The sequence below is a fragment of the Chiloscyllium punctatum genome, chromosome 5, assembly GCF_047496795.1.
Source record: "Chiloscyllium punctatum isolate Juve2018m chromosome 5, sChiPun1.3, whole genome shotgun sequence".
NCBI lineage: Eukaryota > Metazoa > Chordata > Chondrichthyes > Orectolobiformes > Hemiscylliidae > Chiloscyllium > Chiloscyllium punctatum.
This window is the reverse complement of record NC_092743.1, coordinates 138,787,391-138,802,637: the sequence shown is the minus strand read 5'-3', so window position 1 is coordinate 138,802,637 and position 15,247 is coordinate 138,787,391. Positions and strand designations below refer to the sequence as shown.

Sequence of the window (15,247 nt, the reverse complement as noted above, 5' to 3'; positions counted from 1 at the left end):
ACCAGGGATATATTTCCCTCCCCACCCCTTTCCGCCTTCCGCAAAGACCGTTCCCTCCGTGACTACCTGGTCAGGTCCACACCCCCAAACAACCCACCCTTCCATCCTGGCACTTTCCCCTGCCACCGCAGGAACTGTAAAACCTGCGCCCACACCTCCTCCCTCACCTCTATCCAAGACCCAAAAGAAGCCTTCCACATCCACTAATATCATTTATTGTATCCATTGCTCCCGGTGCGGTCTCCTCTCCATTGGGGAGACTGGGCGCCTCCTAGCAGAGCACTTTAGGGAACATCTCCTGGACACCCGCACCAATCAACCACACCGCCCCGTGGCCCAACATTTCAACTCCCCCTCCCACTCTGCCAAGGACATGGAGGTCCTGGGCCTCCTTCACCGCCGCTCCCTCACCACCAGACGCCTGGAGGAAGAACGCCTTATCTTCCGCCTCGGAACACTTCAACCCCAGGGCATCAATGTGGACTTTAACTGTGGAAATCAACGTTTCGGGCAAAAGCCCTTCATCAGGAATAAAGGCAGTGAGCCTGAAGCGTGGAGAGATAAGCTAGAGGAGGGTGGGGGTGGGGAGAGAGTAGCATAGCATCTTGGAGGAAGAACGCCTCATCTTCCGCCTCGGAACACTTCAACCCCAGGGCATCAATGTGGACTTTAACAGTTTCCTCATTTCCCCTTCCCCCACCTCACCCTAGTTCTAAACTTCCAGCTCAGTAACTGTCCCCTTGACTTGTCCTACCTGCCTATCTTCTTTTCCACCTATCCACTCCACCCTCTCCTCCTTGACCTATCACCTTCATCCCCTCCCCCACTCACCCATTGTACTCTATGCTACTTTCTCCCCACCCCCACCGTCCTCTAGCTTATCTCTCCACACTTCAGGCTCACTGCCTTTATTCCTGATGAAGGGCTTTTGTCCGAAACATCGATTTCAAAGCTACTTGGATGCTGCCTGAACTGCTGTGCTCTTCCAGCACCACTAATCCAGAAAAAGATGGGGAATTGTAGATCAGTGAGCTTAACCTCTGTAATGTGGAAGATGCTTGAGTCTATTATCAAGGAAGAAATAGCAGGGCACCTCGAAAGAAATTGTCCCATTGTACAGACGTAGCGTGGGTTCCTGAAGGGCAGGTCATACTTCACAAATCTTTTGGAATTCTCTGAAGACATTTCAAGCAAGGTGGACAATGGGAAACCCAGCAGATGTGGTGCACCTAGATCTCTAAAAGGCCTTCGACCAGGGGCCACACAAGAGGCTGCTGCATAAGATATGGATGCATGGCGTTAGGAGTAGAGTATTAGCGTGGATAGAAGATTGGTTGACTAACAGGAAGCAAACAGTGGGGATAAATGAGTCTTATTCTGGCTGGCAATTAGACTAGTGTTGTGCCTCAGGAACCAGTGTTGGAACTACCATTATTTACAATTTATATAGATGCTTTAGACTGGGGGACCATGCATATGGTGTCAAAATTTGCCAACGACGCTAAGTTGAGTTGCAGAGCAAACTGTGCAGAGGACTGTGAAACTTTGCAGAGGAACATAGATACATTGAGTAAGTGGGCAAAGGTCTAGCAGATGGAATACAATGTTAGTAAATGTGAAGTCATTCAATTTGGTAGGAGTAACAGCAAAATAAATTACTTGAATGGTAAAAAGTTGCAGCACACTGATTTATAAAGGGACCTGGGTGTCCTTGTGCATGAATCACAGAGGGTTGGTTTGCAGGTAGAAGTAATTAGGAAGGCAAATGGAATTTTGTCCTTCATTGCGAAAGGGGTTGAGTTTAAAAGCAGAGAGGTAATGTTACTGCTGTACAAGGTACAGGTGAGGCCACACCTGGAGTACTGTGTGCAGTTTTGGTCTCCTTACTGAAAGGAGGATGTACAGGCACTGGAGGGGGTGCAGAGGAGGTTAATCAAGTTGATTCAGGAGTTGAAGGAGTTGGTTTAAGAGGAGAGGCGGAGTAGACTGGAATTATAATCATTGGAATTCAGAAGAATTGTGGGGGGGGGGGGGGGGGGAGAAGACAGGCGGGGCGGGATCTAATAGAAACATCAATTTATCAAGGGAATCTATAAACTAGATATAGTTAGGGTGTTTCCACTGGTAGGTGAGACTAGGACAAGAGGGCATGGCCTCAAGATTTGAGGAAGCAGGTTGAAAAATGAACTGAGAAGGAACTTCTTCACTTCGAGGGTTGTTAATCTATGGAATTCCTTGTCCAGGGAAGTAGTTGACAGTACTTCAGTAATTCCTTTTAAAGCCAAGGTAGATAATTGCTTTTTTTTTTAAAAGTAAGGGATATGGTGAAAATGTGGGTAAATGGAGTTGAGCCCATTAAAAGATTAGCCATGACCTTATTGAGTGGCGAAGCAGGCTCAAAGGGCCAGACGGTCTACTCCTGCTCTTAGTTCTCATATGAAACAAAAACAAAAATTGCTGGAGAAACATAGAAATCTATGGAAAGAAAACAGTTGATATTTTGAGTCCAGTGCCTCTGAATCAGAAATGGTAAAGAGTCACCAACCCAAATGTTACTTCAGCTTTCTTCCCACATAATTTACATAACTGGATTTCTTTTTGATTTGATAACGTCCAGTCAGCAAACCTTACTTTTAATAGTTCCATAGAGGCAGGTAACAACACCAGCACCTAGTCTCAGGCAACAGAATATTAAACTTTGGCTCTATTTTTCATTTTGGTTGAACACTTTCCAATGCTGTTTAGCCAACTCTCAAAATTTGGTCAGTGCCTCTCTGAAATTTGAAATATCGGTTGGAAATGTACTCGTTGGTTTATCAATTTTTCTTTAATTAATTTAAGTGCTCTCTCGTATTATGGCCACATATTAGTTAGGAAGGACTAAATTGTGCGGACTCATTAGAAGTGTCTCTTATTGCAACCAGTAGCAAAGGAACTTCCTTATCCCAACCATCAGCACATTTTTGACAATAAGCTCGAATCACAGTGTTCAAGTTTAATGTCATTATTTAAATGCATCTCCAGATTGTGGATGATAAGCAAATAGTGTAAATTAGTTTATTCCAAAACAAGTCATCACTTCTTTGAACATCTTTGACATGAAACATGAACCTTGATTGGATTGCTTTTTTTGGGTAATTCATACCTTATGTAAAAAAGACTGAACTATAATTTCCACTGTCACTTCTGCACTTTTTTTTTCTCCAAAGATAATGCTTCAGGAAGTCTTGAGGAAACATCCATAAACATTAAAAGATTAGATTTCTGTTCATGGCTTTAACTCAACATTTTAGTTTTTCAAAAGCTGCGTCAGTATTAAAGCTGTACATTTAATTGCGGATTGGGATTTCCTCACTATCTGACAAGTATGACATGTCTGGCAAAATTTGATCACATCTTTATGTAATTCTGGCTAATTATAATGTTTTATATCTAGCCTTTTCTTTTCGTCCATTTTCTTATTAATACTTTGCTTTCAAGTAATAACAGGAGAAAGTAAGGTCTGCAGATGCTGGAGATCAGTGTCGAGTGTGGTGCTGGAAAAGCACATGCCCTCGGTGGGCTTATGCCTGAAACGTCGATTCTCCTCCTCCTCAAATGCTCCTCCACCTGCTGTGCTTTTCCAGCACCATACTCTCGACTTTCAAGTAATAACACTCAGGCATTGATTCTAATTAATTTCTAGAGGAAGCTGTTTGATTCAATTCTAAACAAAACCAACTTGCTGCATTTCTATTCAAAAAGATAAGAGAAACAGCTTCACTGTCTTCATCTTCATACAGTTCAGATAAATTTTCAAGAACTGTATTGCACACAAATTTCCAATTCATCTCAAGGTTTCACTGACTCCTCTTCTTCCTGTCTAATTGCACGGGCCGGAGAAGTAGTCACAGCAGAGTCAGGAAACAATCCAGGATATTTCTCCTGATACCTGCCAGTTTCTCTGATCTCCACTGGAGAGGCCAATATTCTTGAACCTAGCAAATCATTTCCCAAAATTAAATATATTCCTTTTGTCGGAATTTATTTCACTATTCCCACTACAACTTCCCAAATTACTAAGTCATTCTTAAGCTTAACTCTGCACAATGAGACTAGTTTGTATCTCCCTTCTATACCTTTGATTCATATTATTTCCTTCATTAACCCTCTAGAAGGCAAATAGCTCCATCAGATGGCATCAGTGACTGATCTGCTCCAGTCTCTCTCAACACATTTGTTGGCTTGCCTCCTTTATATCTTCTCTTTCATAATAATACACTTGGAACTTTCAGTTAACCTCGAAATAAGAATTCTCATGACTGTCCTAAGTCACGTCTCCCTTTTTAGTAAATTCTAAGGAAACAAGTTCTCTTTGTACTACCGCCACAGTTTTAATACCTATTGTCCCTTGCCTGAAGTTTCTTTAGACATTCCTACAACTGTAATACATGTCTCATTTAATATCTAGCAATTAGCTTTAGTATGTCTCATCTTATTACAATGGAAGCATGTTAATTTGCATATTTTAAAAAATTCAACCACAAGTAATTAGGATGTAGAATGCACTGCCTGGAAAAGTTGAGGAGGCTAGTTCAGTTGAAGTATTCAAGAAGGCGTGGTATGATTATTTAGATTGAACCATTGTGGAAGGACAAAGGGAAAAAGCAGGAGAAAGCACAAGTTAATGATGTTCACCTGAAAACCCCATGCAGACACTATGGTTTTAAATGGCCTGCTCCTGCTCTAACAATTCTGTGATATCACCTTTTGATTCTAATCTTTCTCTTTATCTTGGGGAGTGTCTTTCTCTCTGTTCTCTAAAACCAGAACCTTTTCCATCCACAGATTGCCTATTCCCCCATCTTCCTTGTGGATTTCCAAAAGGCCATCTCCCCAACTTCAACTGCCTGTGCAAGATATCATAGATGTCATAGAAGTGCTGCTGCTCTGATCTTGAATATTTAACACTCCGCTAAGAAAGTTTTGAATTTGCAGGAATGCTATTTCTGAATTAATCCATGATCATAATTTCCCCTCCATTCTCAAGTTTTTTTTCTCTCTAGCTTGAATGATCTAAATCACTGATCCTACAGCATTTCTTTCTCCCTTGAAAAGTCTTCAAATGTCTGATTAGGATTTAATTGACAAGTTTACGGAAACAGCTCAAAAACATTGAGTATTGCCTTTTTGAGAGCTTTGAACTCTGCAGATTTTTATTCTGAAAGATATGTGCACACTCATAGCTGCTGTACAAGTCAAAACACTTTATAACATTAAAGAGTCCAAACCTCTTTTGGCCACTTTATCTGAATAGCTCTCTCCCCCCCATAAGGCAAAATACCTTTTGACCTCACCCTCAATAAATTTAGGCACTACACAGGTTGTTACTTAAAGCCCTCACACTGAAATCAGTAGCATCGAACAACATATTACCTGCACCTTGCTTATTTACTCTAAGCTTTTCTTGACAAATTCATGTTCACTACAATGTCCTTCTCTTTGGAGTTCACTTTTTAAAATTCCATTTCCTATTTTCCTTTTCCTCCCTTTCCATTACCAGTGACCATGTCCATTACCCTCTGCTTTCCTTTCTCAAATTTCATTATCCTGCATTGTTTTTCTAAACCAAGTCTATTCATTTCTAACGATGTTAGCTAATTCCAGCTTTAACATCCCAATTTCAGATTTCCTTTCATCCAATTCAAAATGTTTGATAATTACCACAAGCAGTTACAGCATCCTGCTTTTACTTCCACCTTCAATTTATCTGCTCTTTCAGTTTAGATTTAGTCAAAGATTTCAAATAATCCATCATATCCTCCATTTTCAGAAAAGTCTTAGTCACATGCAAAGCCATTTTCAAATTCCATGCAAAAACTTCACAACAGAGCTGTTTTAATGTCCAAAACCATCAAATACTCTGTATTTTATAAGAGACAGACACAAATCCCTCTTAAATCCAGAAGTCAAACCTCACAAAAGCCTCCAACTTTTATGATCCCAGACTGAAATCTGGCTCGGTAGATCATAGTTTATTTCTCAAGATGAGCTTTCAATGAAACAAGCATATGTAAAGCTGCAGATTATTTCAACAGTAAACCAGAAATGTATTACACAAAAAAGTAATAAAAGAATAATGCAAACTATTTGCATGTAACATCATTTAAAGGGTATGAAACATACAGTATAAATACAATCCCATTGATCCCAAAACCTTCTTTTTATAGCATTCAAACACCAAACACCAAAATTGGAGATGTAGTGGACAGCGGAGGGGGTTACCTCAGATTACAAAAGGATCTTGATCAGATGGGCCAATGGGCAGAGAAGTGGCAAATGGAGTTTAATTCAGATAAATGCTTTTTGAGAAAGCAAATCTTAGCAGGACTTATACACTTAACGGTAAGGTCCTAGAGAGTGTTGCTGAACAAAGGGACCTTGGAGTGCAGGTCCATAGCTTCTTGAAAGTGGAGTCGCAGGTAGATTGGATAGTGAAGGCAGCGTTTGGTATGCTTTCCTTTATTGGTCAGAGTATTGAGTACAGGAGTTGGGAAGTCGTGTTGCGGCTGTACGGGACATTGGTTAGGCCACTGTTGGAATATTGCATGCAATTCTGGTCTCCTTCCTATCGGAAAGATGTTGTGAAACTTGAAAGGGTTCAGAAAAGATTTACAAGGATGTTGCCAGGGTTGGAGAATTTGAACTATAGGGAGAGGTTCCCTGGAGCATCGGGGCTGAGAAGTGACCTTGTAGAGGTTTATAAAATTATGAGGGGCATGGATAGGATAAGTAGACAAAGTATTTTTCCTGGGGTCATGGAGTCCAGAACTAGAGGGCATAGGTTTAGGATGAGAGGGAAAAGATATAAAAGAGACCTAAGGGGCATCTTTTTCACCCAGAGGGAGGTACATGTACGGAATGAGCTGCTAGAGGAAGTGGTGGAGGCAAGTACAATTGCAACATTTAAAAGGCATCTGGAAGGGTATATGAATAGGAAGGGTTGGGAGGGATATGGGCCAGGTGCTAGCAGGTGGGACTGGATTGGGTTGGGATATCTGGTCAGCTGGACAAGTTGTTTCCATGCTGTACATCTCTATGACTCCATGATTCTGTGACTAGAGAGCATTTGCTGCTTAGCGCATCTATGGATTTAACCTAAGACTGGAATTTTTTTTTAAATTAAGAGACTGGTATTGTCTTCCTTGATACAGTCACACAACTAAGCTTAGACCCTGTCAACTTTGAATAACCCCTTTAGGAGGTCTAACTAGCCATTCCTGGTCTGAAACTTTCAAACTAAAACCTTTACATTGAGGTAACCTAATTCTTAACTTTTCTGAGTTAATCCCTTTCTCTGGGAAGAACTGTTTAGTACATTTCATTTCAGTTTTCACAACAAAAGAGGAGGATAGCTCAATGGAAGTCCCAAAGAAATTAACAGAGGATCAGGGACAGGGTTTAAAGAAAATGAGCTAAAGTAAATCACCAATAATGGGGAAATTAGTGGATCTAAAGAGTGACAAATCCCCAAGACCTAATGGTTTTCATCCACGAGTGTTGAGAGAGGTAGTAGAGCACACTGAAAGAGAATTGTTAGAGCATCAGCAGAGTTCCTCGGATTCAGGAATTGTACCTATGGTTTGGGAATTTGCTCATGCCATTCTGCTCTTTAAGGATGACGGGGGCAAGCAAGAAATTACAGATCAGTTAGTGTAACACCTGCAGTGGGGAAATTGTTGAATTCAACAATCAAAGGTAGGGTAACTGATCACCTTGAAAATTTTCAGTTAATCAGGGAGAGTCAGCATGGGTTCATGGAGGGTAGGTCTTGCCTGACAAACCTTAGTTTTCTAAAGAGATGACACAGGTGATGGATAAAGGTAAATCGTTGTTCATATTGACTTCCAGAAGACACTTCCTAAAGTCCCACACTGTTCACTAAGGTGGAAGTCAACAGAACCGATAGGAAATCGGTCGTATGAGAGGAAACAGATAATGGGCAAGTATTCAAATTGGCAGGGCATGACCAGTGGTGCTCGGCAGGGATGTGGACTGGGACTTCAATTATTCATAATATTTGTTAATGGCTTTGATAATGGTATTAAAAGTCAAATATCAAAAATTGGGCAGCATTGTTGACAGTGTTGACAACAGAATAAAGTTACAATTGATATTGACAGATTGAATGGGCAAAGCTGTGGCAAGTAGATTTTAATATAAACAAGTGGGACATCATCCATTTTTAAGCAAAAAAGGATAAGTCAGGGTACTTTTAAAATACACAAAGTTGAATACAGTGGATGTGCAATGGGATTTGCAGGTTTTTGGTGTATAGTTCTTTAAAATGCCACTAACAGGTGTGGAAAATAGTCAAGTTGGCTTAGGGAATGCTGATCTTCATACCTAAAAGGCTGGAATATAGGGATGCAGACATTCTGCAGCAATTATTAAAAAACCCTAGTTATACTCCACTTAGAGTACAGAAAACAGATCAGAGTACCACACCTTCCGCCTAGGCAGAAGTTCAACACAGGTTTTCAAGGATGACACCTGAACTTTAGGTGTTAAATTATGATTGATTAAACAAATTAGACCTTTACTCTACAGAAATTAGAAGTCTAATGGGTGCTCTATCAAGGTCTTCAGGATATTAACAGGGAAAGTCAGGGTAGATAAACTTTTTCCACTGTTCAAAGATTTAGAACCAGGGGCATAATCTAAGAATTGTGTCAGACCATTCAGGAGGGATGTTAGAAAACATTTCCAAATGCAAAGAGTAGTGAAGGTTTGGAATACTTCCCTCAAACAGCAGCCAATGCTAATTCAATTGCTAAATTTAAATCTGAGACAGACAATATTTTAATAAGCAGGCACATGGAGTTAGGTCACAGATCACCCATGACCTTATTGAGTGGTCGAGCAGACTCGAAGGGCTAACTCCTGTTCCTATGTATAACTTCAATCAAGACTGCAAACTCAAAAAAATGAAGCTTTCGAAGCGATGGGTTTTTCCCTTAAGAAAAATTACTGCTCCTTCGAAACAGTTAACTGCTCCTTAAATGTTTACTCTATCCAAGCATGAAACTTTCCCAATGCAAACAAATTGCCATTTTTACCCCAGGGACTCATTCTCTCTCACAGGTATAAAAAGAATCATGGCTCCAATAAGGACTCAAGTTAATCATGAAACCTCCTACACACACATCAAAACCCACATGCCACTAACTCAAAATCTAAACTCTAAGTTACAACACACTTGCTGCTTCAGCCCAAGCCTGAATGTTGCCCAGGTCTTGCATATGGCCATGGACTGGCTCAGTATCTGAAGAGCACTGAGTGTATAATGCTCAACACCAATCAGCTGTGAAGATCTTCACTTCTGACCTGAAGATGGAAGAAGGTGAAGCAGCTACAGATGGCTGAGTCAAGGATACTACCTTGAGGACCTGCTTTAGTGATGTTCGATTTTTTATTCATTCAGGGGATGTAGATGTCATGGGCCAAGTCAGTATTTATTGCCCATACAGGAACTGAAATGGCTGACCTCCAACAACAACAACTATCTTCCTTTGGACAAGGTCTGACCCCAATAAGCAGAGTTTGCCCCAAAATTTTAGATGACTCTAGTTTTGCTTGGTGTCTTTGATGTCATATTTGGCCAAATGTGAAGGGCAGCCACTCTCACCTCTGGAGTTCAGCAGCTCATTTGTGAAGTTTGAACCAAGGCTGTAATGAGGTCAGGAGCTGAGTGGCCTGATTGAACCCAATCTGAGAATCTGTGAGCAGGTTATTGCTAGCCAAGTGCTCCTTTATAGTCACTGTCAAAATCCCTTCTATCATTTAGCTCATGATCAAGGGTAGCCAGCTGGCATGGTAACCGGCCAGTTTGAATTTGTCCTTCTTGCGGATAGGACATGGCTGGAAATGTTTCCACATTGCTAGATAGATGCCATTTCTTCATATCAAAGTGATTGAAGGATGGCATTTGTAATAGTGGGGATCACAAAACGAGGCCAGAATCATCCACTCAGTAATCTGGCTGAAGATGGATGTAAATACTTCAGTCTTCACTTTTGCACTGATTTGCTGGACTCCCCCACATTGAGGATGGGGATACATGTGGAGGATCTACCTCCTAATAGTTGTTTACTTGCCAACTCTCATTCACAACTGAATATGGCAGGAGTGCAGAACTTAGATCTGCCTTGTTAGTTGTGGAATCACTTAGCTCATTCTTAGTTGGGCCTGCTGGTGTGCTTGATGCTCTGCTCTCTTCATTGAAGCAAAATTGGTCTTCCACTAGATAGTAATGGTGGAACGGATATGCTGGGCTTGAGCTTTCAGATTGTGGTTGGATATAATTCAATGCTGATGATGGCCCACTTAGCCTCATGAATGCTTTGTTTTTGGTTGCTAGGCCTTTTCAAAAATTGTTGTAGTTAGAACAGTGGTGGTGTCACATGGTATGACAGAGGGTATCCATAATGACTGTGCCATGGTAACTCCTCCTGAGTACATAATGGACAGAGGATGTAACAGGTAGACTGATAACGCTGGGGTTAATTGAAGTTTTTCCCTCTTGTTGATTCCCTTACCACCCATTACAGACCCAACCTGACAGCTTTTTCTTTAACACTCGACCAGCTCAACTCAGTAGTGCTGCTACTAACTTTAAAACCATACTGAAGCAATTGTATCCTTGGCAAGTCTAACAATATTTGGTGAAAGATCCTAGCTTTGTAAATGGATGTTGATAAACCACTGAAGTATCATGACCTATCAGACTCTATGGGCAATGGTGATGTTAATAACTGTAGGTAAGAAAAATACATAAATCTACATAATCTAGATGTTGAACTAAATGACAGAAAACAAATAATCCTGTAAACGGACAAATTGAGGTGTCTTCCCCTCTTTTGTTTGCTACACATGGAAGTAAAATATGAACCAATTAAACAAATCTATATTCTACTGTTTTAATAGTTCTTCCATTAAATAAAGATTCACCAACATCAACTACAGAAAAATATTTTCCATTATACAGTTTCAGTTAATTAAATATTACATTTAAACACGTGCTTTGGATCAGATTTAGTATACAGTCAAAGCTGTCAATGAGATATTCTAAATGCAGTTCAAAATGCTTGGATGTTGTTGTTCTGTCAAGACAGTTTGCTGCAGACACAAAGGCCTCTTTGCCCTCCTCCACTATCATTATATGACAATGCATAATTACCTGTTTAGCTCCAGGAATCCTGGACATGGTCCCTCCTAAATCCTAGCAGGAAAAGCTATACATTCCAATAAACAAGGGTCTTTTGCAAAGGAGTCACTTAACAACTTAAAAGCATATAAATTACTTTAAATGGACAAAACAAAACCAGCATACAGTTTTAATATTTCTGAGCTCCAAAATCAGAATGTGCAGAAATATTAAGTGATGACAGACAACAATTACACATCTGTAGCATGAGAATTTAAATCTACACTGTTCAACATAGTTAAGGTGGAATATGAAATATAATTACTTTTCAAAAGAGGCACTTAGTGCAATAAAATATTGACTCAACAAATAGCTGTTTTTACTTTTAAGCTGTTGTTATCACAATCAAATGGATTCCTTCCATACAACTGAAACTTCAAAAATACAGGCTTAATGATGAAAACTGGGCTAAATAAATCATACTGGGGGACACACTAATCTCACTAATGGATGAGCCTCTATTGTAGTTTTGTACAATTGGTGATAAAGAAAAATAATTTCAGCAAAACATGATCTAAAATTTCAGGAAAGCAATCAAGACACCTGAAGCAAACTGCACCACGTTATACAATGTTCTGGTGTTAAATTGAAAGGTTGATTACATGAATAATTAATTTAACATCTACTACAGTTTCCACATGCTACATACTAGTTCAGCATTTTTTTCAAATAACCTGCACATTCTATTTCAGCTGTTCTTCAAAATCAAACTAACCCAAGTAACTCTTCCAATGAAAACCATTCCCAGATTCCAGCAACTGCATTATTATCTTTTACATACTGAATATGCTTATTTCACCAAAAAGATGCATACCAACCAAGGCCTTCCCAATTAATCTGTTTAACTCATTATTCCAAGATCTTTAGTCACTCTCATTTCAATAGTCTGAAAGCAATCAACATGAGTATTTCAGTGTACTCAATAAATATCTTGCCTTTTGTGGCCTCTTCATTAAAAATTCACAGTGCTTCACAAAAATTAACATGGCCACTGATCTAGCCTACAAATATGATCAGCAGCAATATGAATTCAACTAGAATTCTAAACAGACTGGAAGGAGAAACACAGAATCAGATGAGTCACTCTGACTTCGTGTAGGTATACACAGTATAATATAGAAAATGTCATGGATGAACATCTTTCATTCTGTTTCAAATGTGGCTGCACTCCTTACTGTCAGTTAAAACTTCTCCCAGACACAGTTATTGTTTGCAGTAAAGAGTCAATTTTTCAAATAGCTAGAATAGTTATTACCACATAAAAAGCAATGTTAGATTCTAAAGCAAATAAAAAATAATGCAAACTTATGTAGCACCTTCATTCAAGATCAATTTAACACATAACTTAAATGAAATAAATACATCTAAAGCATTATACATTAACATCTGAAAATCATTGTTAATTATCATTTCACTTTACTGAATCAGACATTCATGAGCTTATGTGTCAACTTCAATGAAATAAATAAAAGACTTGAGAAATACACTTTGCATGAAACAAAATGAAATTTATTTGTTGACTTGTCTCCTAGCCCAGGCCTCATCCCTGCAGCAACTGACAGCACTTGTCTTTTTCTCTTATCCTCCTAACACATGTAGAGTAGTGAGGCAGACACCATCGATAATTATCACCACAATGCTTTTAAAATTATTACGAGTCCTATTCCAATGACCATTCCACATGTAAACACTCTTGCTTCCTTGTCGTATCACCTGGTCTGAATTTGCCCTTGCCCACCTTTCAACTTACCCATTTTTTAAAATAATGTTTTAACTACACTGAAACGTCAGTGATGATTGATAAACACACACTTGCAAATACAAAACCTGGAAACCACCTTACGTCAGGTGATTTGAGCCCTGCACTTGTTTGACCCAAGTCTGCACTTACCAAGGTACATCAGGACTGAAATTATCATCAGAAATTGCTTTGTTCCTGCTCACACTGCCTTGTAAATTGAAACCTCCGCGCCCTGTGTCTATTATAAATAAAGGAAAGATGCCTCTCACCCAGTGCCACCTCACAGGCTTTCCTCAGCTGAGAGTGGTGCGCCTTCTTCACCTCCTTATCGGCCAAAATCTTCTCAAGTGCCCGAGTCAGAAACATGTTCTTCGTCTTTTTCCCTTCATACATGACGCGGCTGCCCACTCGAAGCGGCCCAAAGCTCTCCCTCTCCCTCCCTGCTGCTGGATTTTACCGAATATGATTAATTTATTCCGTGCCGCGCTGCTGTTTTGGCGGTGGCAGGGATGGTAAAGCCGGGGTGAGCAGGATGGTCCGGGTGCCTGACGGGGAGCTGCAGCCTCCCTGCGTGGCGGCCGCGGGCACTCGGGGGACGGCGAGGGCTCTAACCGGGACAAGGGTGAAGCCAGAGGCCGAGCTCCTCCATCACACAGAGCCCGCCGCCATCTTGGGAGGAAGCAACGTCACAGGCGGCAGGGCGGGGCTACGGAGGGGCGGCTCCGGGATCACTCCCGGGATAGGGACAGGGACTGGGAATGGGAATGGGATAGGTACCAGGATAGGGAATGGGACTGGGACTGGGATAGGTACACCAGGATAGGGAATAGGAATGGGATAGGTACCAGGATAGGGAATGGGACTGGTACTGGGATAGGTACCAGAACAGGGACTGGGAATGGGAATGGGATAGGTACCAGGATAGAGAATGGGAATGGGAATGGGACTGGGATAGGTACCAGGATAGGGAATGGGATAGGTACCAGGATAGGAACTGGGAATGGGAATGGGATAGGTACCAGGATAGGGACCAGGATAGGGACTGGAAAAGGGAATGGGGTAGGTACTGGGATTGTGACCAGGATAAAGAATGGGATAGGGATCAGGATAGAGAATGTGACAGGAACTGGGATAGAGATTGGGATAGAGATTGGGTTAGAGAATGGGATAGGGGGAGAGGGACTGGGACAGGAACCGGGATAGAGAATGAGATTGGAATGGGATGGGACCAGGACATGGATAGAGAGTGGGATAGAGACTGGGATAGAGTGCAGGATAGGGAGTGGGTTAGGGATAGGGTAGACACTGGGATAAGGATAGGGACTGCATAGAGACTGGGAAAAACGGGCCGAAACCGGGATAGGGACTGGGAAGAGGGTCTGGGATAGGGACCAGGATGGGGACTGGGATATGTACTAGGATCACTGTCTGACCCGGGATAGGATTCAGAATAGAAGCCGTGATATGGCCTGGGAATAGGAACCGGGCCTGGGATATGGACCCAGATAGGAACTGGGATTGGGACCCGGACCAGCATAGGTACCGGTACCACTGTCAGACCTGGGATAAGGACCGGGACAGGGAATAGGAATCGGGACTGGGATAGGGACCGGGGTAGGAACTGGGACAGGGACCGGGGTAGGAACCTGGATCGCTGTCAGACCTGGGATTGGGACCGGGATGACTGTCTGACCCGGGGTAGGAACCGGGATCACTCTCAGACCGGCTGCTGGATCACTCCCCGAATTCCGGGAATAGGAACAACCCAATAGCAGGAACACACTCTCGCTGCTTCCTGCTGCCGTGTTCATGTTCTCATTGTGCGGCTCCCCCCAGGACAACACCTTCACACAGTTACCCCTAACATTCCTGACCAACTCAGCGCGTAAGAAACAAGCAATCCGAAAATCTCAGAATGGAACAGCTTATTCTATTAAACATCTGCTGTCAATTCGAGTATGTGGAAGGATTTCATTGTTAGAATATCACCCCAGTGACTGCCATGTATTCACAGCCTGTTTAATATTAATACAATTCAAATAGATCAAGCGGTCAGACGTAAAATAAATTTTCTTGAAGAAGCATTGAGGAACTTAAACAGCACGGGCACCGTACAGATCTTGGAATAGGGAGGTAAATTCCAGTCGGTGAGATAAGGAGGGTGGTGCCAGGCGATATTACAGAGGTGAAAAGGGCGGTTTGAATGATGGATCGGATCATGTTAACGGAAGTTCATCGTTCTGCCAAACAGAACACACGAA

The 15,247-nt window shown here is 41.5% G+C and overlaps 1 protein-coding gene across 3 annotated transcripts in view; it reads right to left on the bottom strand.

The window, feature by feature from the left end:
- arfgef1 (ADP-ribosylation factor guanine nucleotide-exchange factor 1 (brefeldin A-inhibited)) overlaps positions 1-13,681 on the bottom strand; it is a 192,469-nt gene extending 178,788 nt beyond the window's left edge. For all 3 annotated transcript variants that reach the window (XM_072571482.1, XM_072571483.1, XM_072571484.1), the window contains exon 1: positions 13,256-13,681. In XM_072571482.1, coding sequence (XP_072427583.1) covers positions 13,256-13,379 — 124 coding nt within the window. In that variant the 5' untranslated portion in view covers positions 13,380-13,681. The remainder of the gene's footprint in view (positions 1-13,255) is intronic.
- Positions 13,682-15,247: the final 1,566 nt, after the last annotated feature.